Genomic DNA, 27,751 nt, shown 5'->3' with positions numbered 1-27,751 from the left:
TATAGGATCAGTTTGACTGATTTTATTGAAATCAGAATGGCTTTCAAAGATACTTTATCCTGAACTGCACAATACAGCAATATGCTATAGATTTTTTCTATGACTTAAGATTTTATTGATTTTCACCTTTTAGATCAACTTTAGGTTACTGTGGGAACCCTAAGAGGTGCATTTTAGTCTGAAGCAAAGGCATATTAGCAGTCAAATTTGTGCCACCCTGCAGTTTACCATCTCATATTTGCAAGTCAGATACATCTATTACATTCGAGTCTGTGTAAAGTGGCCCTCTTGGCCAGTAAAAGCTGTCCTCCGACTGAACGGGCCCCGCACTGAAGGTCTAATGCATCTGTTAGGGAGTTTTTTTACTGATCATATGAAACTCAGAGAAGCTGTAATGAGATACAGGAATATGAATGGCCATCTGCCTCCATCTGCCATGACATTCTACAACTCAGATACTCCTCTACACGTCCGCCTACGCCCAGAAAACTACATGCACCTCTCGCCATCTAAACATGCCAAGAAGCTTTTCCAACGTCTCCAACTCACTTTACCAAACTTCTATTCCTCTGCCAAATCCTCGGGGCTGTCAATGTTAAAACTACTGAGATGGCATTATGCTGAAATTAAATGCTTAATTAAAGCGGCAGACATGCGTGTGCCAATGTTCTGAAGTACAGTTGACGCTGGATGATGCGTTGAGGTTTTTAAGAGGTTTAAAAGTTTTATCACTCAAATGATGTGTCAAAATTCTCACTAACATAAAATGCGTAGTAAGATGGCAGCTTGGCGCGGTGCATGCTCCCTTGGCGGTGCCATGAAAAGCTTGGAAACTTGTTTGCAAAGTAAGTTGTACACTTTAAGTGTCCTTGTTGGACCCCATGCTGCGCTTCGGGTGCGGACCGCTTACACTATGCTAATTGAACACTTGGGTAGTGAGATGTCCTTGTCTATCCAGTCTTTTCTCCACTGCATTGCAGGGCTTTTTGAGACCCCTCCTGGCCCGGCTCATGCCCCAGTCCTGCTGGCCTCATTAAATGGAGTTTGACGGAGTTCAGGGTTAGACAACCATGTCATGTGGCTGAATCCCGCTGAGCTGGCGGTGTGATGTACCATTAGATGTTTCCCATATTTTGACTCTTATGAAAAGTATTGCAGGTCTGTAAAAGTAAAACACAGTTGGTGGTAATGGGAGCATGAAACTGCAAATGCGCGCACGCGCACACACACACAGACACACACACACACACACACTGACTTGCTGGAGAGAGAAACGGAGATGGAAGTTTTGCCTGAAATCAGATATGTGGGCATGAGTCATTGCTGTTTGCTGGGGTCTACTGGCTGCTCATGTGTTTAGATGATTCAAGTTGCATTTACGTCAAAGTGTAGCCATGCGACTGCATGCATCTCATGTGCATTAGATTCCCCACTCTCTCTCTCGCTCTCTGTGAAACTTTTCTCTCTCTCGCATCACAGAAGTACTCGAGGGAAGTGGCATTAGCATCTCTTTTACTTCAGTTGTTCAAACTTTCATTCCTGTTTGTGCTTTGAGCATTTCTGAGTTGAGTTAAACTGGGCTGCCATCCAGTCCCAGTTTGCACACAGGTCATTTATATGACAGTATGCACTCGAAAAAAAAAATTGATATGAACAACTGCAGCACAGCCCGGCTACGTGCACTGGTAACTCGTACCTTGCTGAGAGCAAATACTTGTTTTTTCAATTATTCCAAGAAGAGCTATGCCTTATATGGCATATTTCCAATTTAATATTGGATTGAGGTTACTACTAGATATTGTCATATATACAAGCCTTATTAGCCCCTAAATGTAAAGTAATAATGTACAGTCAGCAGGATGATGTATAACATTTACATTTACATTTACATTTATGCATTTAGCAGACGCTTTTATCCAAAGTGACTTACAGTGCATTCAGAAAGAACGAGCCATCATTTCTAAGAATATCGGGCCAAAACAAAGTTTGTTTGAAAATAATTTTGGGAGTTTGACACATTTACGTAATAGATAGGTGTGGAAAGTGCACAGCATATATTTATATATTCACATAAATGACGTTCTCAGTAGTGTAGCATATGATGGGATGTTCACTAATGGTATATTACTACTCAGGTAAATTTTTTTTACTTTACTGCGCTGTGGATATATCAAGGCCTTATGTGATAATGTACAGTTATCATTCATTATCAGAGGGATCTTAGCTTGTCAGAGATAATTTTTTGAGAAAGACCATCTGAGTGTTAATTATACATCTTAATAAGTAGGTATTTACCAAATAGGACAAAAGATATTGGGCACCACAGTGGCTCAGTGTGTACTAGTGCATCACAGTAAGAGAGTCCCTGGTCAGGATTCCTCTGGGTGCTCCAGTTTCCCCCACAATCCAAAGATGTGCAGCAATTAGAGACACTAAATTGCCTGTAGGTGTGAGTGACTGATGTTGGGATAGACTTCAACATCCCATGCCCCTGAGATTTGGAAAATGGATGGGCATGAAACATTGATAACTGGTAGAATAACCTGTAAGATTTTTTCGCTGGCAGTCCAAAGTAAATGTTAAAAGCTGACAAGGATATGACACTGAATATGACACCCAAAGATCTAGTCTGTCATTCAATTTTCGATTCTAATTTGTGTCTGTGTGTGTGTTAATTTTGGTCTGCGGTGGTACATTATTGATAGGATATGTCCACAGAGAGTGTCAAGCCTTTGATCTAGAGGGTCGTATGTTAAAGATAGCCATTAACAGACTCCCGATGCCACTGGGGACACATCAAATATTCAGCACTTGTCTGGACATTGGCAGGCATCCTCCCCAGAGGCGTTTGCTTTGTCCTGTAAGGCACAAAGAGAGAGAGATGGAGAGGGGGAATAAGGAGGTTGATAGTCCTGAGAGAGACAGGGACAACCTCACACCACCCCCAAGAAATAATCAATACCTCCCGTCTCGGCAAACAGCTGTCAACAAACTGACCACTTTCACGACTCTGCGAGAGCTCCCTGCATGTGTGAGGCAGGTGCTTCATGGGGGGGCAGGGCACTCTGCGTTTTACCAGACCTCCTGGTGCTCTTGTGCAACTCTGCGATTTCTGGAGCATGAAGTGCTTTGGCGTGATGGTGCACGTCTGTGGTCACCCGGCTGAAAATAATGCCTTCTGTCTGCTGGGTGAAAAAGAGCATGCAGGACAGCGGAGAGGACTTGGGCAACAGACTGCAGAGAGGGGATGACCTCTGACCACCGCCTGGACTCTGAGAAGAACTGTTTTTAATTTCCTGATGCTCCAAGTATGCATGCATACACATGCACGCTCAAAGGCACTGCCAAGTTCCTATCCTCCAGATGCAGTGCTGACAGGCCCATATGGGCAAGAAATCACCATCACCCTCCCATGTCTACTGCTCACCTTGGATTAGTGCTGTGGATAAGGAAACTTCCTAAATGTACCTAGACATATGCAACTAAAAGTGTGACCATACATTCTCAAATGACAATGACTGAATTGCTGAAGATTGTAGGTGTTCTTGCTCGACTGCTGTATCCATTCCTATCTTGAGACACTCGTTCCGCTCAGCTTTGGCAGTCACCACATCACATCATTGCATCATTTGCATAAAGTTGAACTTTGTTCAACTTGGCTCCATCACCAACTGTTGCTGTCAGTCATGTCACCTTAAATCGCCAACTCTTGCAAACTTGAACGTAAATGACTTCTTGTTGCTTTGCCATGGCATATCACTGTCAGTGTGAATGCCTATAGAGAAAACAATTTGTGTCACACATATAAATCACTGTCACCTTCCCATGTCTACCACTCACCTTGCAATAGTGCTGTGGATAAGGAAACTTCCTAACTGTGCAATGTTCACAATCACAGTGACCGAATCGCTGGAGGTTGCTGACTGTTGGTCATGAGTAGTCATTCTTCCTCAACTGCTGTATCCATTTGTATCACGAGGCAATAGTTCTGCTTGACTTTCTGCATTGCTACTGCATCACAGCCTACAACATTGTTGTATTGCCAACTGTTGTCCATCAGTTGTCATCTTAAATTGGCTCTTGCTGCTTCATCACTTCAAATCACTGTCAGTGTGAACGGCCACACTGGACAATTTGTGCTACACATATAAATCATAAATCACCCTCCCATGCCTACTTCCCACCTTGGATTAGTGCTTCATGTCTACCAACACCTTGTGCTTCCCAACTGTACTGAGTGAAATGCATGTAAAAAGTGAGAACTTAAAGGCGTGTTCACACTGACAGCTAAAGGTCGCCAAGTACCTTACTGTTGGTTGATAGCAGGAGTTCTTCCTTGACCTCACTGTCTATTATATTTTTGGGTGGATACGGCTGCTCCACTGGTAGTTGCCATATCTTTTCACTCTGTATTTACAGAAAGCTGAACTGCTTTGTTGCATTGCCAACTTCCATCTCAAACTCTCATTCAGATTTAATGACTTTTGGTTGCTTTGTTGCAAATCAGTGTCAGTAAAAATGCCCTTTTCGAAAACAATTTGTATATATATATTTTCAACTGTGGGCATTGTGGACTTTTTGAAACTCTCTTTAAAAACACTCAGTAGTTTATATAATTCATCTACTAACAATGTTCAACAGCAAGTTATTGTCATTGTCCTATCTGAAAGTCCTGAAAATGTTTCTACCACAGTGTATTATCCACCACATCTCAAATGATGTACTGTGATGTACAGCATTCTGCGATTGAAATGACAGTGATGCAAATTAAACTTTTAAGTATTTTTGGAATAAAAAATGTACATTTCATAGGAAGAATTTAATGAATCCTAAACCAAACAAAATAAAATTTGATTAAATTACAACAAAAACCCAAAAAAATTTATAAAACTCTCAAAAAAAAAGAACCCTCAACATAAAAAAAACACCAAGTTAAAGAAACACGCATCAATGTATTAAAATACATTTCATACTAAGTATAATTCAAATCTAATTACATATTTACTGACATATTGCTCAAGACTTACTGATATAAAAATTATAATTAAACTTTATTTAGTACTACTTGTTGTGCACAATGCACATTTCTTAATATTAAACTTAAAATGTGTTCTAATCTCACTATTGATAAGAATTGTATGATCTTTTAATAATATCGGTCTTTAAATGGATGATATTTAAAGTGTACCTAAAGTTTACTTGCAATAGTTCCACTTAAGCACAATCATATATACCTCAGTATATCTTTAGTTGGACTTGGGCACTACCTTCACACAACTGAAGTGCATTAAGTACAAAATAAGTTGTTTCAATTTAGCAGTATTAAAGTATACCATTTAAGTATACTAAAAATACAATTCCAGGGTATTTTTGTTAAATACATAAACCTGTAAATGTATTTGTAGAATGCTTAGCATGAAATAGATGCATTTCAAATGCATTTTAATATATTTATTTTTCTCTATGGGACTCTTTTACCTTACGTTGGATTAGAGTTGTGGATAAGAATAGTTCCCAACTGTACGATATAAAATTGTACCCAACTGTATCATGAGGAATCGAATGTTTGCTCCACTTAACCATTGTGTTTCTGCACATTTGCATGAAGATGAACTACCTAGAAGCTAATTTTGTTGCTCAGACTTTTTGGAACGTGGATAGCAGCTCAGATTCTTTGGTTTAAATGAATGATTTGTGACTTATTCAACCCCCCCCCCCCTTAAAAAAAACTAAAAATAGAAACAAATAAGTCAGTGGTTGACATACAGTGAGAGAGCACAGAGCTATAAAATTAACATGGATAGCAGCTCAGATTATATGGTGTAAATGAATGATTTGTGACTTTTGATTGCAGACTCTGGTATCTTGGGAAATCTAAGCAGTTTGTTGAGGTTAGTGATACTCAAGAAGAGAGACAAGTGAGATTATTACAAACGCTCTCACTGGGGTGGTAGTTTTTTAGAATGTACACCTTTGTACCTTACTTACCCCTAAAGTGTGCATGTAAGTACCTTAAAGGTACAAATTAGTACCTAAAAGTGTACAAATTAGTACCTTTCGAGCAGTTGCTGCTCCAGAAAAGCAAAACAAAAATCTAATACCTAAATGTTGTCTTGAAAAATCAGCTAAACATTTTCAATATTTTGTATTTTTTCCTTCCAATTTTATTGCATAGCCAGCTGTCAGTGTCAATCATGTCATTTCAGACTCAAATTAACAACGCTCGTTAAAAACAAATGACTCACTTCAGAACAAATTATAATTGAACATGGGAGTCTTTGCTAAATCCCCATCTGTACGTTTTCGGATCCAGACTTTGGGTTTTTCTGTGCATTAATCTGTCGAGTGTAATAGAGTATCCAGTGTATAATGTGTCAGTGTTAGTGCATGAGAGAGGGGGCAGAGAATAGAGGCAGGCCTGGAGGCGGAGCCTTCGCTCTGATTGGCTGCAGCAAAAAGGGGCTGTCACAGAGAGGGCTGGATTAGCGGAGGTGGGGGAGGTGCTTCGCTTTTAGCTGCAGATCAGAGCACAACGGCGAGAGATTAACACTGTTCACAAACCCAGAGACGTGAGGAAGATGGAAGAGGACCTCGAATGTGTCTGTGCGAGAGACAGCAAGCTGATTTAGGGTTGCTCTGCACTGGTTTCTTCTTCTAGGAGTGACTCAGGGTAAGGACTCACTGTCCCTTGTCTGTCTCTTTTAGGAGTCTCTCTGATCCTTTGAGGCATGGACTACATATCATTTCAACCTTCCTGGGACTCTTCCTCTAAGATTTCGGAGCATCTTCTTTCACCCCGTTTCTAAAAGAGTGAGAGATATTTGTGTCTCGCACTGATTCTATCAGACTTGAAGGGTTTCATTCGAGAGTTCCTTCAGTTTTCTCTGCCTTTCTCTCTTTCTCTCTCTGTGTCTTTGTGATCATGCACTGAAATCATCAGTTCGTACATTGAGGGCACACCTGTCTCTCAAATTCACTCACTTGTGTGGATCTAACCAGAACTCTGCAGCTGGAATTTTAGGATGGATATTGAGATGGATTTTGGGATTGCCGTGTACTTCGTTTAACGCTGAATCTGCCGCACAAGACAAGGTGAAAAAGGGTAAGAACTTTTGTAAGTGATGCTTTTTATATTAAATGTATTATAACATCATATATATTGAACTATATATTTATATATTTCACCACTGAATTTATATATTCAGTGTCGAGGGTTAAATAAAAATATATATGTATGTAGTTTGTACATAGAAATATGCAAAGTTTTAAGGTTTAAAACATTTAACACAAAGAAACATTATGATTCTTCACTATTTCTAGGTCACTATAAATGTAAGTAAATTTAAGTAAAATCATGTAAACTCCTTTGTACAGATGGTCAGATGTTCTTGGTTTTAATGAAGCTCAAGATGCTCTTTAGATGATCTCAAATCGTGCTGCAAAATATGATCAAGTTTTACGTTTCTAATAATTTCCATTTAAAGGTCTCACTCAAATTATGCAGATAATATATTTTAAATAACCCTTCATTTTCTCACAATTAGGCACTTATTTTGTGACCCCTAATCTGTGTGTTCCCTCAGTAGTGAGAACATTGTTAAAGATTTATTAAAATCACATGCTGTAATTGCACATGCATAAACACTGACTCACCTTGATGGCAGCAACCGCTGGTTGTCACATTAAAACTTTCTGGGCTTGTGGCCGAGGATGACCGCTTTTTAACTACTGAACGTGTGTGTAAGGTGTGTGTTTGTGTGTGTGTGTGTGTATGGTCATGTGATGGGCTGGTCTCTGGATACTGAAAAGGTTATTGCTAATTAAACCACATTTCTCTCCACTGAAGCACAAAATGTAGGACTCCCTGTGTTCCTCCCAGCAGCTGTTATTCTCTTAACACACTTCAGTATATCTCTCTCTCCACTCACACATCTGTATATCAGCGTTTAGCAATCTCACACTCTCGGCTCTCTACAGAGCGCAGTCCCTGTTTCACTTCACACAAGCTGAGCGATCTTCAATCAGTGTGTGTGAGTGTTTATATGCTCAGGGAGGGGTTCATGTGTGTGTGCGTGCTCAGGGGAGAGATTGTGAGAAATTGTGTGTGTTCGTGTGTGAAACGGGTGTGTTTCTCTTCTTTCTATCGGTGACAATAAGCTTGTGGGAGTCAGTCAGTCAATTAGTTCAACCTTTCTAGTCTTTTGCACGTCTTTCTGTCCTGAACTTCAGGCTCTTTATTGTAATTGTGCAGGTACAATGAGATTAGATTTTTTAGTGCTCCACGAAATCACTGCAATTACAGTGAATATGAAATCAAAATTGACCCAATCTACTTTCTTAATACGTGTAATAACACTCTTATTGTGAATGATTCATCTGTGCACATTATTCCAAAGAAAAATGTGGTTTGTCTTTGTCATTTTTCTTCAAAAATAAATGATTTAGCCTTTCTGCTGACTTCATTTGGACCATGTGAACTGGATAATGTTAATGTTTCACTAGGAGATGCAATTCAGTGTTATTTTAGTAGCATTGAGATATTATTATAGCTTTTAATAATAATAATAATAATAATAATAATAATAATAATAATAATATATATATATATATATATATATATATATTTATATATATATATATAAATTAATATTTTTGTTATTAGTATTTTTTAGAAGTTTTATTTTAATTTTCATTAAATCTTTTTCAGTTTTAGTTTTTTTAGTTTGAATTCATTTTTATTTAAAATGTAGTAGATGGAGAAATATATGTAATATACAACAAAGTAATAAAAAGTTTTAAAGATAAATAAAAAGAAAAACATTTTACAAAATATATATTTAAAGGCTGTCAAATTAACTTATTTACTTGAAATATATATTTATACATCCAACATTACTTAAATAATGGGTAGAAAATTTAATACAAATCAAATATTTTCCAGATAATACTTCATTAATTAGCTTTGGCCTTAGTACAGTGACAATATAAAATGTCTTTATAATATCATGCTTAATTTTTATATAAATGGGTCTTACACATGAAAATATGTAGCTGTCATTATATTTTGGGAAGGGGATCCTCGCAAAGAGATCATCATCTACTTGAAGTAGAGTATACTGAAGCAAATTTTGCATCGATGCAAAATATTAATGTGGTGATATAATAATGTAATCATAGTATCATATTGTCTTGTCCTCATTTCACATCTCATAAAGTCAATTTCCATATCCATGTCTTCAGCGCCATAGCTACTTAACTCATTTTCTGAGGTAACTTCTGAGCAACGCTTCGTGATATATGAGTAGGAGAATGTAAAGTAGTTTTAAAGGCTTCCTCTGAGCCGAGCCAAAGCTTTACTCTTCTTGTTATAGTGCTGACACATTTCTGTTGGTTTTGCAGGACATTTACAATCACTTTATAACCTGCTGGAATGACGGTGAGCAGTCGCTCTTTCTTATGTCTCTGAAGTTGTCGTCACCTCTGGTTGTGAACGGGCTCTGTTTGTGATTGTGATGGTGGTCACCAACTGTGCACACACATATGGCCGAAACTTGGTTAAGGATGATTAGACGCCCACTCTTTCTCCTTCTGAACCACACACACACACACACACACACACACACACACACACACACACACACACACACACACACACACACACACACACACACACACACACACACACACACAAGGTCTGACAGATGGCCTTCCTTGAGAGAAAGACAGTGATCCTTTATCACCTTGTTCTTTGTAGTATCAACAGCATCGTTTGAAGAAATGAAACAGGCTCCCTGATTGCACCAAAAGGGCAGTTTGCTGACAGAATTGCAAGGATAGTGAGCCCCAGAGCGATGCCGAAACAAACATGTTTTCATCCTACTCTGGTTATGCATCTGTTCTTCCGTCATCTTTCTCTCTTTGTCACTCTAAGTTAATGTCATGAATTCAATGTGCTTTACATCAGTATGGGCAGGTTGATTGGTGAATGGGGCTGAAGTGACCAGGGGTGGAGAAAAGTCCAAAATATGTAATAAAAAAATATAAGAAATATGTTTACTTAAACTGCAAAATACTTTACACTAAAATTAGATAGATAGATAGATAGACAGACAGACAGACAGACAGACAGACAGACAGACAGACAGACAGGTAGGTAGGTAGGTACTGTAGGTAGATAGATAGATAGATAGATAGATAGATAGATAGATAGATAGATAGATAGATAGATAGATAGATAGATAGATAGATAGATAGATAGATAGATAGATAGATAGATAGATAGATAGATAGATAGATAGATAAAAAGATGGATAAATAGATGGATAGACAGATAGAAAGATGGACAATAGACGGGTAGAGATAAATAGATATAGATGGATGGATGGATGGATGGATGTTACACTGAGTTTAATTAAATGTATGTAATAAAAAATCAATAAAGTGTAATAAAATGTCTGTACATGATTTGCATTACTATTTTACAGTAATGAAAATGTTTTAACATTTTATTGCCTTATTAGACAGATAGATAGAGGATGGATAGATCAAAGTCAGATAAATAGATGAATAGACCGATAGAAAGATGGATGGATAGATGGGTAGAAAGAGACAGACAGACAGACAGACAGACAGACAGACAGATAGATAGATAGATAGATAGATAGATAGATAGATAGATAGATAGATAGACAATAGATAGACAGGAAGATAGATAGATAGATAGATAGATATATCGATAGATAGTAATAGACAGACAGATAGATAGATAGATAGATAGATAGATAGATAGATAGATAGATAGATAGAAGGATGGATAGACAGGTAGAAAGATGGACAATAGACGGGTAGGGATAAATAGATATAGATGGATGGATGGATGGATGGATGGATGGATGGATGGATGGATGTTACACTGAGTTTAATTAAATTTATGTAATAAAAAAATCAATAAAGTGTAATAAAATGTCTGTACATGATTTGCATTACTATTTTACAGTAATGAAAATGTTTTAACATTTTATTGATTTATTTAGCAATATAATCATGAGAATTTGTTTCTAAAATGAAACAAAATGATTCCATCAAAAGGATCCTAAAACAGGCTTCATTTCCTGAGATGTTCCCCTTTGACTTGTCACGAATGACTCGTGTAAAGTTCATCTGACAGAAATGAGAGTGTGTATGTGCTAATTTCACAGCCTGGGGTCACACGCAGTGATTAATATATCATAAGCTCAGCCTCACAGGTACACGCAGATATCTGTGACCTCTCTGTCTTAATGGAAAACCTTGCCACAGGTCTCGTCACTAACACTAGAGGCCTCTCTTTGTTGTGAGATTGCAATGCAAAACTCCACAATGCTGTTTTTAGCATTGAGGTCAGTTACAGCTAAGGAGCTTTTGATAGTGTTTAAAAGGGCTGAGTTTTAGGTGCAGTAATGTATAATCCCATACTCACGTCAGCTGAAACATACCAATAAAGACTGAAGGCGAGTATCATGAATAGTGTTATACAAGACAGCACTGAGAGAAGAACTCAAGTGACCCTGAAGGAGGATTGAGAGCATTAATGACTAGCGGGTCAGCACCCACGACACACCGCTGACATTGCCACAGTACAGGAAAGCTGTTTTTAATTGATTTTCTGCTTTCACATAGAAGTAGCAAGAAAATTAATGGTCTTGTCACAAATTCTCAACTTTACTGTCCTGTTTTTGGCCTTTTTTCCTTGGGATAGTAAAGGCTGATAGGATATTATAGGGGAGGAATGGGGTCAGGCATAGTGCAATCTACAGATTTTATGCATGCACTGCAGCTCATGTGTGTCAAAAGCACATACTCTACAGTTGCATTCGTCATGTGTCATGTTCTCACCTAATGTGTTGTGTAACCAAAATTGAACATAGCATGGCAAAGTGTTATTAAAATTATTAAATGCACTTTAAAGTAAAACTTGACACTATTTGACAATATTTGACATGAGAGTGCACTCTATTTACATGTAAGTGGCCTGGGCTAGTGGTTAGAGAGTTTGACCCCTAACCCTAAGGTTGTGGGTTCGAGTTTCGGGCCAGCAATACCACGACTGAGGTGCCCTTGAGCAAGACACCGAACCCCCAACTGCTCCCCGGGTGCCTCAACATAAATGTCTGTCCACTGCTCTGGGTGTGTGTTCACGGTGTGTGTGCACTTTGGATGGGTTAAATGCAGAGCATGAATTCTGAGTATGAGTCACCATACTTGACTGTATGTCACGTCACTTTCATTCACTTTCACTTTTTTCCATTAACATTATATTATCAGCAAGTACCGATTTCTAGAAATACAAGTGCAGATTTAATATAATTGAATGGACAGTTTGCCCCAAAATAAAAATGTTATCATTTACTCACCCTTGTTGTTCCAAATTGTTCCAAACCTGATGTTTTCTTCTTCTGTTCAGCACACAAGAAGATATTCTGAAGAAAGTTGGTAAGCAAACATTTGACGGTAGCCACTGACATGAAAAAAAGAAAAAGAATAAATAAGAATACTATATAAGTCAATAGGTACCATCAACTGTTTAGTTACAATATTTTTCAAAATATCTTCTTCTGTGTCTGACACATATAGGTTTGGAACACCTTGAGGGTGTGTAAATGCTGACAGATTTTTCATTTTTGGGTGCACTATCCCTTTAAGCACACTTCATTTTCTCAAGGGTGTTAATACAGAAGAGTTAGAAGCAAAAGTCATTGCATTGACAGTGCCATAACAATTTAATTAGACATTTGAGTTTTTGTTGGACAGTTGCATGTGCTGAGTCCATGATCAATCTGGGAGAAAGAGAGGAAGTGATGTTCAGGATTAAAAATTGATATTCGCCTAAACATTAAATATTTAACCACAAACTACCTTTGTTTCCTCGCTGTACAGGAACACAACATCAAGCCCCTGTCAGAACATGTCTGACTCGCTTTCATCTAACACTGATACAACATTGTCTACAATTCTTCACTGAAGACATCTGCAGGCACGTTTGCCCAGGATGAGTAGACAAACATTATGATTAACATGTAACATTATGTTCGTCCAGGACCCAAGGTCAGAGAAGATGGTGTGAGAATGAAAGCGCCGGTGGCAAAGGTCATTGTTTGTTTTTATTAAAGTCTGGTGGCCTTCAAGACCCTGGATTCGTTTTTGAGGAGCCACCAGCATGTGCCTGTGTGGTTACGACCAGTTGGATGACCCTTTAGTTGAATGCACGACATACTGCTGTTAAGGTTCTGCATTCACATGTATAACCCCCCTCTAGCTCGTTTGCACATATAAAGGCCCATTGTGTGTGTGTAAGTGAGGGCGATCACAATCTTGTGTTGTTTGATTTCAAGTAGGAGGTGCTGGGGAATGCGCCTGATCAGCTGCCGGAGGTGTGAACCGTTTATGACATTTGTAGCAGAATAGCTCTGTTTTTATGTGTATCTTATGCTACTTTTCCACTGGATGGTACAACTCCGCTCAGTACGGCTCGGCTCGGCTCGGCTCAGTTTGTGTTTCCACTGCAGTTTATTATCGCTTTAGAGTGGGCGGGATTATTCACATCATTATAGTTGCGCCGCCCCTACTGCTGTGAATTCTGAAAAACCTTTACATTCTGTGTCACCCCATCAAGATTTGCTGGATCCGCACCTCAGCTATCAATGAGAGGATCGTCTGTACTTCCTCAATAGACCACGAAACCATTTTTTGGTTGTTAAAAAAGATGTGCATATTCGTATTGCATTCGATCCTTCACTGACTGTGCTGAATAAAATGGGGACAGCTAACCAATCACAACATATTTCATTTTTGGGAAAGGTGGGCCTTCATTAAATCCAGAACTAATCAAGCCGTTTGTGCCATGCTGGGGAGAAAGGTATTGTAATAATGTAAATTACAAAAAAAAAACAAAATTAAGATTTTGTAAAAGAGCATAATAGGTATTAGAAGTATTAGAGAAACAGTCATAAAAGTGTACTGTCTTTAAGTACAATTAAGTGGCAATTTATTTCATTAATATTATCTGCAAGTACAGATTCTTAAAAATATACTTTCAAGATTTGAGGTACACTACAAATGCACATATAATACAATTAAGCACACTTATTTTTATAAGAGAGAGCTTCGTTTTAGCACAACAATCTGCAGCCTACTTCATATTAGCTTATTTCTGAAGCACATCCACTTCATTAAATGTTTAGCAAGACAAAAAGTGTGTGATGAAGCCCCCTGGGCCCTTTTTCCATTTGGGTGCAATCACAGGTCCACAGTCAAAATGTCTCATCCCCCACAACGCACCAAATTGCAGCTATAATAAGCAACATTCATTGGTTTTCTCCACATGTGAAAGCAGATGAATGATAATAGAGAATATGGCTGTCCTGGGGGATGAGGAGCGGGGCCCGGCCCCTGCAGTGTGCTCTCAAAGGACGCGGCGGAGGGTTATCAACAAGCCTCAATGCCCAAATCTCTCCGCACAGAGAGAGAGCTCTCAGGACTCTTGGGAAAAAGCATGCAGTGTGCCTATTGTCAAGGCTGTTCCACAATGTGATCTGATATTTGTGCACTATTGTTTTACTTTTTATCGCCATTGTGAAATATACAAATAAATATGTTACGAACTGCTTGCAGAATCCCCACACTCACATCACATAAAAACTATTATAATACTTCTTTTAACAAAATTTGTTTTACAGCAACTTTACAAGCCATCATTCATTTGAGATTTGCTATGTTTACATTTGCATTACAAGATTTGCTAAATAGAATCTACTGCTTTTCACGTTTTGCTGTATATCCAACTATAAAATAATATAGCTGTATTTTGCTAAAAAAAACAAAAAACAAAAAAAAAACAGGCAGTTGAGATTTGTTACATATTATGTATCACTTTACACGAATGCACTTTATGTATGCAAATATTTTGGATATAATATATATCTACCGATATATGTGGAGCTATGCAATAATACAGTTTCTGTTATCACAACTTTCTAAGAATTTAGCATGGTAATATACATGGCAAAGTTAAAGTGTTTGGTCTTAGCGGAATAGATCTGCAAGTACATATACTCGCTACTGTGAATACATCCACAGACATGCTGCTGTAAGCATGTAAGAAATGCTGCTGCTGCACATATATATGAAATAACCACAATATATAGCATACATGAAATCACCCTAGCAGATCTATACAGGTGGAACTGGGGAAGGTGAAGGGTTTCTGAAGCGCACTGCAACTGCTAAAGCAAGCCCTAGTCAAGTATTTGAATATTGAGCAGCAAGCTCATTGGCTGTTGATGTGAAAAGAAACCAATCAGCTGTGCCATGTGAATAATGATGTGAATATATCAGATTGCGTTAGAACCTATAAGCCTGCACCATATAGATTTTCATGACAATTGTATTTACATTTTTGCTATGATAAAAACAATATTTGCTTTATTGTATATATTGCTTTACATGAGTATACTGTATGTATGTAGGTAAAGTAAGATGTGCTATATGTTAAACTTTTAATATATCACTGGACAATAATGTAGTTAACATTTTATATAACAAAATTTACGCTCTGAATGAGTGTACTCTATCTATGTGGGACATGCTTATATCCAATTTTATAATAAAGAGGTACTTGATTATATAGTTACATTTTGCACTGAAATCAAACAGTTGGGATGTATACAGTATATATCACTTTACATGAGTGTACTGCATAATATACAGTATATCCAAATTTATATGTAGAGCTGTGCGATAATGCACTTGACATTTTTTGTGACAATGCAAGCAATCAAGCAGTTGAGATTTGCTATATACTGTAGTATGTAATGCACTACACAGTTAACTTGTATGCATTGTACAACTGTATGTATTGCATGTACTTTATGTATTAGAATAAAGTTGAACATTGTTATATATCCAGCTTTGTATAAAGAGCTGGATGACAAATGGTTACATTTTGTGAAAACTTAAAACAAATCAGGCAGTTGAAATTTGCTATAGTATATATCACTTTACTTGAGTGTAGTGTGTTTTCGAATAAAGTTGGATATATGAAAACTGTGCAATAATATAAACAATCACTGAGATTTGCTATATAGTAGACTATTCTAGTTTTATGTGAGTGTATGTATGCAGATAAAGTAGGGTGTACTTTATATCCAACTTTTTAATATATCGCTTGAGGATAATATAGTAAAAATTTTTGAAGGTAGAACAATCAAGCAGTTGAGATTATATTACATATCACTTAACGCCAGTGTGCTGTATTTATCCGGGTAAGGTTGGATATTCTTATAGTAGTTGTATAATCATTATGTGGTGATGTGTCTGTCTGATCGGCTGTTTGGAATGGCTGGTCTGTTACCCACAATCCCCCATGGTCTTTTGCTTGCCAGCTGAACTCCGACTCTCTTCCTCTGCTACTTCTTCCTGCCTGGAGACTGTGGTACGGATCACGCTGGGCCAGATCCTTGGAACTGTGGGATTTACTGCTGACTAAGGACTCGCTTGACGAGCTGAGTGGGTGGAGGAAAGAAAACGAGGGGGAAAAAAGGAAGATATTGTTAAATATTCAGTAAGGTCAGTTGCTTTGCTATGTGAGAGAGAGAGAGATACAGGGTGACACAAATATGTGAGGATCTGAGACTTGCTGTCAACCAGCATCACGTGTCCGCTTGGTCAGTTATAATGGTCTTGCAAACATAATATCAGCAAAAAAACAAAATAAAAAAATCAGTTGCCCCGTTCACGCTGTGCTAGTTTTTCATTGTAATTGTGTTTATGGATGCATTAGCAGCACTTGCCTGTTAATGGAACATTACCTGATAATCCATCCTGTTGTCTTTTCCCCTGAGAAGTGTGATGTGTGTTCAAAAATGGGCTGTTAGTAAAAGCCATGGCGCAGGACACTGTGTCTATCAATTGCATTCATACCTTGTGTACAAATATAAGCAGGATTTACTTTATAAAGCAGATCCTCCATCTCTGTGTCAAATGCAGTGGAAGAGTGTGGCTAAATTTAGAAATGGAATTCTAATAGTGTATACTAGCAAGTAAACTGCATACTGTCTATTATTTTTTAAATGTCTGTGAAACCAGGGTCCCCGCGGGCTGCAGGCCCAATAGGATTACGAAACTAAAAAAGGCAATTATTTAATTGAATAAATGTGAGTTCAAAGTCAAAATGCTGCACTATTGCACGTTCTACAGGCTTGTCCTTTCAGAGTAGTTTGCAACCAATAAATACCTCACATTTACACTAAACAATTGCTTCTGATTCTACATTTTTACCTACGTCATCTTTTCAAGGAGTAGCTGAAAGTAGTAAAGCACAGACATTTCAAAATAAGAGTCCTAGTGTCTGTGTCCTGGATTGTGCATTAAGTCTTTTTCTGGCATTTTTATTATTTATTTATTTTTTGGCATGTTTATGTTTAATTTAGCATAAACTCTTGTAGCTTCTATCTGGGCCTCTAAGTATATTATAGAGATGAAGAATATTATCTAACATATTCAATACATAGATTTTACTAGTATTGGAACAGTCTTTTTATTATTTTTATTGACACATTATTATTATATCAGCAAAATAAGATATTGATGGACCTCTAATTCATATGTATTTATTATTACATTATTATTAAATTATTACATTCATTTCAATATATATGACTAAAACCCATCTTGACAAGGTTTACACGGGTCTTATTAAGACCTTAATTAACTTATTAAGTCTTAATTCTCCCATTTATAAATTAAGGCCTTAAATAAAGTCTTAAATCAAAGCAGGAAGTCTTAAATGCAAAGTCATATCATTACATGTTGCATGCACTGTAAAACAAAAGGGGGAAAAACTAATATCTTTCTCAGCATTTCTGTCTTATTTTCCAATACAAATATCTAAACTTCCATAAATCCATATACTTGAGATGCAAAATGAAGATATTTGAAGTCTTTTTGAATTGAACATAATGAATGGAGTTTATGCTTAAAAGAAGATCAAATATCTGTCAGTGGGGTATGAACACTTAACAAATCTTGATTTTTCTGGGCCCGTTGGCATATATTTGTTCGTCTTGTTTTTGGTTTGTTTTAAATCATAAACTCACTTCTTTCTGATCAACTTCAGTTGATCAATTTCTCATAAAACAAGATTTATCATTTAATGTCATTTTTCTTCTCAGTATATCTTGATTTTATAATCTTTAAACATTTGCACTGGAAGACAACACTGTTTGAAGTTTGTTCAGAAGGTACAGTAAAAGTGTTTTTTTCATATTTTAGTTCATCCTGTTTAATTAAGTAAGAGATACATTATTTATTTTGAGATTGTATCAGTTTGTTCTGTATGGACATACATTGTTAATTTAATTTGTGCAGGTCTTCAAAAAGATTGTCTTATATTTGACTTAAATTTCGTAGATACCTTGGAAGCTTGTGCATTTTACAATAGTATGCTTGTCATCACATGGCCTTTTTGCATGCTTAATTCAGTTAATTCTGTTGAGTGCATTGCATTGTGGGGTATACAGTATAGCTCTTCCAGGTCTTCCATGGCTCTGTTTCAGAACCTGGAGAGCTGCCTCACTGTCTACTGCCAACATAGGCAGCTGTCTTTCAAGACTGCATCTTAAATTAAAAACAAACAGAATATAAGGTAACAAATCTGGAATGATCTAAATAGACAAAACAATTGTTCAGATTGATTTTGATTGAGTTTTGAGTTATCATGTTGCTAAGCTAATAGCATTATACTCTACAAGCATATAAACACAAATATTGGGTGAAATGGTTCACATGAATCAGATTTATTGATACTCATTGCCTAAAGCCCAAGACACACTGCACAGTTTTCGGCTGTTCCAATCGAAAGATTGGCATCATGAAACAATCGTGGTGATTTCTGTGATCGTGGCCTCCTAATTGGTGGTCCTATGTCATACAGTGAGTGAGGGTCAAAGACAGCTATATAATTTACTGACAGTGTCAGAAATTCAGGATGACCATTGCACAGTGCGTTTGCTGCTACGACCCACATTTACAGACCAGCCAATAAAAATGCGTCATGAAATCAACACGACATGGCGCTAAAACATAAAACTGCTTACCTCAAGCTCTTATCCCTTCCTTTCCCTTATTCTTCCATCAGTAGAGTCAGTAGGTGTCATCATCATATAGTCTACATGCATGCAAGTTTTTTAGCTCTATGTTGCACAGTGTGATCTGCGATAATCTTATAGGATTGCAAAAATCGTGCAGTCTGTAGAAGGCTTTAGACTTTCACCGAAATGCTGAAAATAATCTAAATTTAGATTTGAAAAATAGACTATGTGTAATGCATTCTGTGCACAGGCCTATATATACATACTGAATACTGCAAAAATAGTTTGGTAGTAAATTATTTGCCTAAAGACCCTTAAACACTTCAGTCAATCTCTTAAGACTGAGAGCAGGTTAAACTCTATGCATTATATGCCGTTGTGTGTGTGTTTGAAACACTATTCAGTTCCATTTTGCCTAGTCCTTTGGGAACAGTGCTGGAGGTGTGTTTTGGACGGAAGGGAAATTTGTATTTTGGGTCTGTTCTGTATGTTTGTGTGTTTTCCTTTGAAGCCGTCTGTCTGGTTGCAGAAATATGGAGGGTTTTTATCTACCTCCAGGGATTTCGATGCTCCTGCTACATTCAGTAAGCTTTAGCCCACTGGGACTTTCATCGTCTAAATCGGATTCATTCACAAAGTCCCTTGTCCTACAGATTTCCTTTCATTTAAAGCAGAGAAACAGTCAATAATGTAGCTGAGCGACAGTTATCTGTTGTATGACTATTAGAATTCAGAATAACACAGCAGATACTGACCTTTACATTCACAGACACACCTCAGCTGTCACCGTTTTATGCCTTAACGGCACAGTGAACTTTACTCAACCTCCCAGCACTATGCAGCCATTTGAGTTTTAGTACTGTGTCATAAAACTGCATCGACTCTGGATGGACAGTTTTTTAATCCTTATGGGCCAAATCAATGTCTTTTGTTACTGCTCCTTATCGGTTCGGGGCAGAAGTTGGCCGTGCAGCGTTAAGGTTTTGGAGGGGGTTTACTGCCCTGCATATGGTCTGAATCAACATGAGGTGAGAGCTGGGGGGAGTTCTCCATTAAAAGAGCGATAAAACTCAATAATCTTTCCATCGGAGTGCAGTACGGCCACAGGCTAAACACAGACAGGCGGCGTAATTGACTCTAAGCAGCCTTCACAACTGCATAGATCTCTTTAAATAGAGGAGCTAATGGCTATTGGGTGCTGATCTGATTTTGCCATTGGGACCTGATGGAATTGCACTCTGGAGGTATAGGAGAATTTGAAAGCTGTGGGGGAGGCAGAGAAAGTGGAAGAGAGGAAATTATGATTTCTGCAGGATTGGGACTAAAATGCTGACAATGAACTGAGCAGACTCCAGTCACTTGCATTTGGCTTCGAATTGTGAGCGAAACATACATTCATCACTGTAACTCGCAGTGACGTGGAGCAAGAGGCATGATAGACAGAGTGTGGAAGCTGAGAGGTGCCAGTTTGGTTTTATTGTGCAGAGTGTTTTGATGTAATTATTTTGGTTCATTTTACCTCTCTGCACAAAGTTCATTTAACAGAGATTTCTTTCATGCCCGAAGGAAAAAACATTTTGCTGAAAGATTTGTTTTGGAGCATGGAATATTGTTTATAGCTTCTCAAAGCTGGTTGTTATCTGGTCAGAGATGGTCATTACTGTTTTCCAAAAACATGGCTACCAGTTTAAGTAGGTTTTATGAGCAGGGGAATCGCTAACAAAAGCTTTGTGATATCTCTCCTAGACTGCATGAGATAAATAGATGCCAAATGGAGTCTCAGTTTCTCAGATGTTTGTCCTGAGAAAAAGACACTGGTAATCGTGTATATATATATCTTCTCTAGAGTTTAAGAAGAGAAATGTGAAAATTTGCTAATACGTCTGTATGATGTAAAACATTTGCAAACATGCATGTCATGGCACTGTGCAAGTATGCAATTTTTGAATCTGATTGAAAAACATAGACAGATTCAAGCATTTGTGTGCATTGTTTGTTTTTGCTTTTTTCCATTGATCGAAAAATTTCAGGTCTGCACCAACAATTTCAATTTGATCTAAATTTCATTCAGATCAAGCTCATCAATCCGACTGTAAACAATTTATTTGAGTGCATGTGAACGTAGATTGTCATTGCATCACCTTTTACTCCACCAGAACACAAGTCCTTCAATACAAAATATCTGTGAAAGAGAGTTAGCCTCTGTTAAAATGCAATTCAAAAATACAAAATAAATACAATTCCATTTTTTTTCCCCAAGTAGACAGAATTTTTAAAATGCACCAACATGCAATGAATAATTACATTCATTAATAAGAATAATCACAACAAAAACTCTTATTCATCCAAATCAATATATTGATTAATCAGAGATCTTTAATGATCAGGTTCGTTAGCTCAGCTGTAGGCTGTATATGGTATCCTGGCAACTGAGCACATAAAATTTTCATATTATAGCACATTATAAAACCTAATTGATGTGTGGTCACAGATGTGTGTATATCGGCTATTTTATAATGTGCCTCATGCAATCAGATTTTACAGCGCATATGTCTTTTTTCATCATCAAAGCACAGCGAGGGGTTGTAGGTCGGATTTCAGGCGAAATCAGGATTAAAAATAGTTTTTAATTACAGAAAATTGATATTCTCTGTACTGTTCCTGAGAACTGCAGTTTCACACAGGGCAATGTCACCTTCACCAGCTTGTGATGCTATTTCAAAAGGGAAATATGGGGGATGGCTCATGTTCATTCCACTTCAAACATGTTCAGATACTTTCAGTGGTGACAATATTCCATAATAAGTGCACGAAGGTCTTGACAAAATGGTAGAAAACTGCTGCTTACTTCCAAGCTCAGTTGTACATTTTGCTACTGATCTTCAGCATTTTTCATGCCTTGAGGGATATAGTCATGACAGGCATTTCAGGGCTGGTGTAGACTGCTGTTTTGGCACATCTCTTCATTGAATTTTGTCGTGAATCGCATTAGCGACATGGGAAGATAAAGCCATGTAATGGTGCATAAAGCGATGCAGATACGTTCATTAACCCGAGGGTCGGTCTTGAAAAGAGAACAGCCCGTTATCTAATGATGGTATTGTTCTACTTGAAGGCTGGAGCTGTCGTTTGTTGTTTAGCATTATTCACCAGAGCGTACATCTTTTTTTTATCCTCTGTGTATTTTCTTTTTGTCCTTTCTTTTTCTTTTCAGGCAATTTCCTTCCATCGCAGCTGCAAATAGCAGGGGCTAATTCAGAGAAACGTGAGGGGTGTTCAAGCCATGATATGTTGTAATTACCCCACATTCATTATTACACATTTATATTCTGAATATTACAGTTGTGTCATAAAAAATCCTTGCTGTCCATTTAGAGTAATGTAGGCAACTGCCTTTTGAGGGTCTGTTTAAACAGGATGTGTTCTTAAAACAGCTAGACAGAGCACAGTGGTAGGCGTTGGGTGGCGCATTAACCCTTTTGAAAAAGAATTGTTCTTAACTGTATTGAATGTCCTCTTGTAGTGTATGATATAATATTAATGAAATAAAAGGTATACTTCATGACAATGTTTCTTAACCCACTTAAAGGTTAAGTAAATCCAAAATTAAAATTCTGTCATTGATTACTCACCCTCATGTCGTTCCAAACCCAATTTTCAACTTCATTTTTGCGAAGCTACGAGAATACTTTTTGTGCGTAAAGAAAACAAAAAAAAAATTTATTCAACAATTCTTCTCCTCCGAGTTCCGCCATTCTGCCATTTTGGAGAGTAAGAACGTATTCAACATAATCGGTAAACATAATCAGCGATTTTTACGCTTAGGGGAAAGCGTGTGTATGCATTGTGATACTATCAAAAATGGTGGAAGACGGTAACTCAGGGGAGTAGACTTGTTGAATAAAGCCGTTATTTTTGTTTTCTTTGCGGTTTAGGGCTTTCAAATACGACAGATTATATTTTATATACCCATGGACGTATTATATAGAACTGTGTATAAATGAAAGCATGGTAATTGATATCAAACGTTTTTACAAAAGTAAACTTTAAATAAAACATTATTCTCAAATTTGAATATGCTCAGGTTTGGTCTGTGTGTGATGATGGTCAGTCAGTCCCAAACACTGTGTCTGTGAATGTAGCCTCTGGCAGAGACACTCTACCTCATTTTGTTAATCTCCTCAGGGCAATAGACTACCTGTCCCCCCACACTGTGGAGAGATATCGCTTCCCCCAGGCTTTAATGACGCTTCCATTATTTTCCACTCTGGTCTCGTAATGACCCCTTATTATGCTGTTTGGACACAAACTGGAATGACAGCACTGCAATTAAGAGTCACAGAGGACTTAGGATAACCCTGCAGACCACATCAACTTGCTGTGCACAAGCACCACAGGCTACTATTACGCCCCTCCCCCAGAAACTTGTCCTGTGAAATTTTAAGGCTCTTGTGATATGTGTTTCACAGACCCAGATTTAGAATGTCAGGTATTCAGTTTATATAGCATTGATGGATTGAAGGCCACCTGTCTGTTGTTATGTTCAGCCCAGTATTTTATATGTTTTTATGCTGTAGCATTTGCTCAGACTTTGAGTCCTATCATCAACCAGACCCCACCCCCCCCCATTAACTGGCTTTCATTGTATGAATAAAGCATTATTTAAAATATCTTTTGTGTATTAATTAGCTCAGCTTAACCAGCGAGACCTCCTTGGTCAGCCTACTTCATAAAAATGACAATACAGGTCAGCTGACTAAGCTTTGCTGGTAAATAGCTTTGCTAGGCCAATACTAAACCAGCTCTAACCAGCTTAGACCAGCATGCCTACAGTTGAGAATCCCCCCTTTGGTTTTCTACAAGTGGTCCGTCTCCTCCTTGTAGAGTCTCTGGCCAAGCACGCTGATCACGCTTGCTCAGCTGGAGCTCTGAGATGTGCTATCCTCAGTTCAACAGGCTCTTGTTGTAGGTAGGAGGACACAATATGTCTCTGCATGAAGAAAAACAGTGAGAGATAAAGCATGTTTAATATACAGCCAAACAAACCTTTGAGTCAGAGCTACGTGATGAAAGGACGACTCCTGCAGAGCACAGATGCTGTATCAATGCATGATTTGCTCACTGCACGGTCCTCGGTTTGACCTTTCTTTAAGTCGACCTCAATCAATATCAATAATCTTACTTGTTAAGTTGCAACTAGGGCTGTCACGATATTAGATTTTTCATATCACAGTTATTGTGGCCATAAGAATCCACGATATCGATATATCGCGATATCTATAGAAACCTTGGGGGGGAAAGATATCAGTCAAATTTTTTTTTTTACTTTGTTTATTGCGTTTTTCTTTTTCACCCAACGAACATAAGGATACTGATACTGAACGCAGGACACAAGACTCTGGCTTTCTCCGTCTTCTTTGAAGCTCCTATGAAATAACAAGAGAGAAAATACTGTCAAGTTCAACAGTATGACGAATAAATATTAATGGTAACGCTTTACAGTAAGATGTCATTTGTTAACATTAATGTATTAACTAACATGAATGAACAATGAACAATACATTTATTACACAGTTTATTAATCTTTGTTAATGTCAATAAAAATAGAGTCGTTCATTGTTCATGTTAGTTCACAGTGCATTAATGTTTACAAACACAACTTGTGATTTTAATAATGCATTAGTAAATACTGAAAATAACAAACTAAAATTAATAAATGCCGTGGAAATATTGTTCATTATTATTTGTTATTTATATATGTTAACTAATGAACCTTATTGAAGAATGAGGCATTAAGTGCATGGCACTGCGACCAACTTAATATTTTACGAGTTTAATGTAGCGATGTGGTCCCTCAGTTTTTCAAGATCAGTTTTAATCGTGTAACTGTTAATAGATTTGAACAAAGAAATAAAGTGTTACTACGCAGAAGCCGTATTGATTCCAAATACAAAAATAAGACGAGTAAAAAAAAACGTGGTACTTATTAAAATAATCACCCTTTATTTAAATATATGAACAGAGAAAAACGCTGTTAACAGGTTAATATAACATTTCCCATTTTATGACTAGTAAAATAATGAAAACTTACTCTGACAAACACGGCTCTCCGCTGGAGTATATACATGTGATGTTATCATAAGAGAACTGTTCATTTTAAATATTGCGGTATATCGTCACACTCTAAATTAACACGATATCGATAATTGATGATTTGAATATCACGGTTATCGTCAATACCGGTCAATATCGGTATATCGCGACACCCCTAGCTGCAACCAAACAAACTGATGTGCGTTAAAAGAGCATCTTTAAATGCTTGAAATATATCTCATCAATTTTTAGGTTCCAAAAGATTAGTTTTTCAAATGTACCTTAGGTGTGTGTAGGAGTGATACACTGAGTTCAACTTTACACTGTAGTCTTGTTTCATATAATTTATTAAGTACAACAGAAGCTCCATATTTAATTTGGCATTTATTACCTTCTGTTGCAGGTTTCAGAGAGGTTGAAAGTAAAGGTTTTCCAGTCTGGGTCAGCAAACACGTCTCTTCTGCATCATAGAGATTCAGGACACATTCTGGTGAGTCATCAGTGGAAGTTTATTTTTTTTTTATTATCTGAAATATTATTCTGACGTGCTTTTGCCATAATTTGTTTCGATGATATGTTGTGCGCAGTTCAAGCATTGTGAGGTTCAAACACTTAAACTTTGACCCCAATGGCTGCTGACCTTTTGAAGCACAGCCAAAGATTACTGGAAAATTTACATGATTACGTGGGCGGTGTTGGCATGAAAATGAACAAGATGGATAGAGACTGATCCTGTGCATCTAGATACAATAAGGTGCAAACTGCCAATGGTGGGTGCATTCAAATGGCTGGGATTTTTTTTTGTAGTATTTTGAAATTTTTTTATACATAAATATATATTTTTGTCCTTGTGACAATGGGATTATTCAGCTGTTTTCCTTGTATAATTGAGACAATCTCTGCAGCACTGTCAGTGTGTCAATCATAGATATGGAAGATGAACCAGTCACTTTCTATCTGGAAAATGGCACCTGTGAGTAAAATGACGGACACATTGTGCTTCTTACTAACATTTTATGTTTGGGTAGCTTACTGTGAGGAATCTTTCCGACCCAAGCTCATGAAAAAATACCAGGTGCGCTACTGAGCAATTTTACTATATTGGGAAAGACACATATATGGAGCTGGTTATGTGATACACATTAAAAATGTATTAGTTTACAAATCATGCATTATGATAAAAGTGCTTTGAGGTGATATAGTATTGTGTACACTGTAAAAAACTGATTGATTTTTACAGTAAAATACTGTAAAAATGCTACAGTGAAAACCTGTTAAATTGTTAACACTAAGTTTCCATATTATATTCGGTGAATAAATGCAATTACATTTAATGCAATTTTACAGTAAAATACTGTTTAAAAAAATGTTTTTTGGAAGTGAAAAAAAGGTAATTGTATAATTTACAGTGAAAAACGTAAATTGACATGTTTTTTCTTGAAATAACATGTTTCTTCTTCTTATCAGTTGTGTACATTAGGGTTTAATCTTACATCTAATGTTTTTTAATTAATGTTTATTGCATTATTTCAGTATCGTGTGTCACCATGATGGGATTTAGTGTTTGAGTGAATGACACTGTGTGCACCTTCTATATGTATAAGGATTGCCCTACTCAGCTTGTAGAAAAACTGTTTGTGATGAGCTTTGGTTCATCATGTGACTTTCTCATCACCACCAGTTTTTGGTGCTTATCAGTGCATTACAGTGGTTCAAAACATATATTACTACTTCATACTACTATTGTTGGTTTATTACCAATACACCAGTTAATGAAATACAGTATTTTATTGTGAACTTAAGATAAGTCTGGAAAACCTAAAATGTTGCTACCATATTTTTTTTACGGTGAAGTTCTGGCAACCACAGCTGGCGGTATTTTTTATTTTATTTTTTTTACAGTGTAAGGATCCACACAGAAATACATATTTATTAATCAACCCTACATATTTAAAAATCTGCCCCAAAATTTGTGAGAAAAGCAGAAAAAAAAAAGTTGTTGCTGTTTAATTACCACAAGTGTTCATTTTGGCTGGAAATGTCTTCTGATTGTTAAAGTTTTTTTTAGAAGATATGCAGTCTCACGGCAGATATTTTCTTCGGTACACAGTTTGTTTTGATTTTTTAGTTCCTACAAGTTATTGGTAAGTGATTTAATTGGCAGTTGCTAATTTTGTACGACACAATGTCAAAGCATATCCTTTTCACTTTCTGCAAACTTTCAGAGCAATCGGCAAGACTCTTTCCTTTCTAAACTCATATATGTTTACTTTTTTTGATGTCTGTGTTCAAGGTTTAATGTCTAGACATATTACTTAGCAGCCCTGCCATGATGTGATCTGCAAAGCTTTTCATGTAGTGGCAAAGTGGCACATGATGTTTTTGTCAAGAGATGTGTTGAAGCTCTGACATGAGTCATGTGAAAGGGTCTTAACATCTACAAATGATGAAAAAAGACATCGTATCAGATCAGCAAATGTTAAATAAAGCTGTTTATTTGCTCAGAATCAAGCTCGTCATCGTCCTTCCTTAAG

At 37.1% G+C, this 27,751-nt stretch overlaps 1 protein-coding gene across 10 annotated transcripts in view; it reads left to right on the top strand.

Annotated features, from left to right (window-relative positions):
• The window catches only part of LOC109084092 (LARGE xylosyl- and glucuronyltransferase 2), a 96,235-nt gene that overhangs the window by 30,665 nt on the left and 37,819 nt on the right, over positions 1-27,751 (top strand). For 2 of the 10 annotated variants that reach the window (XM_042743527.1, XM_042743526.1), the window contains exon 2: positions 25,621-25,707. In XM_042743527.1, coding sequence (XP_042599461.1) covers positions 25,621-25,707 — 87 coding nt within the window. Of the gene's footprint in view, positions 1-6,512; positions 7,115-22,338; positions 22,418-25,620; positions 25,708-27,751 lie in introns of those variants that run through there. The other 8 variants (XM_042743533.1, XM_042743530.1, XM_042743532.1 and 5 more) reach the window with 8 other exon arrangements.

This window comes from Cyprinus carpio, chromosome B18 (assembly GCF_018340385.1).
Source record: "Cyprinus carpio isolate SPL01 chromosome B18, ASM1834038v1, whole genome shotgun sequence".
In the NCBI taxonomy this organism is placed as follows: domain Eukaryota; kingdom Metazoa; phylum Chordata; class Actinopteri; order Cypriniformes; family Cyprinidae; genus Cyprinus; species Cyprinus carpio.
Note: the sequence above shows the minus strand (reverse complement) of the source record. Positions and strands in the feature narration are given on the sequence as shown.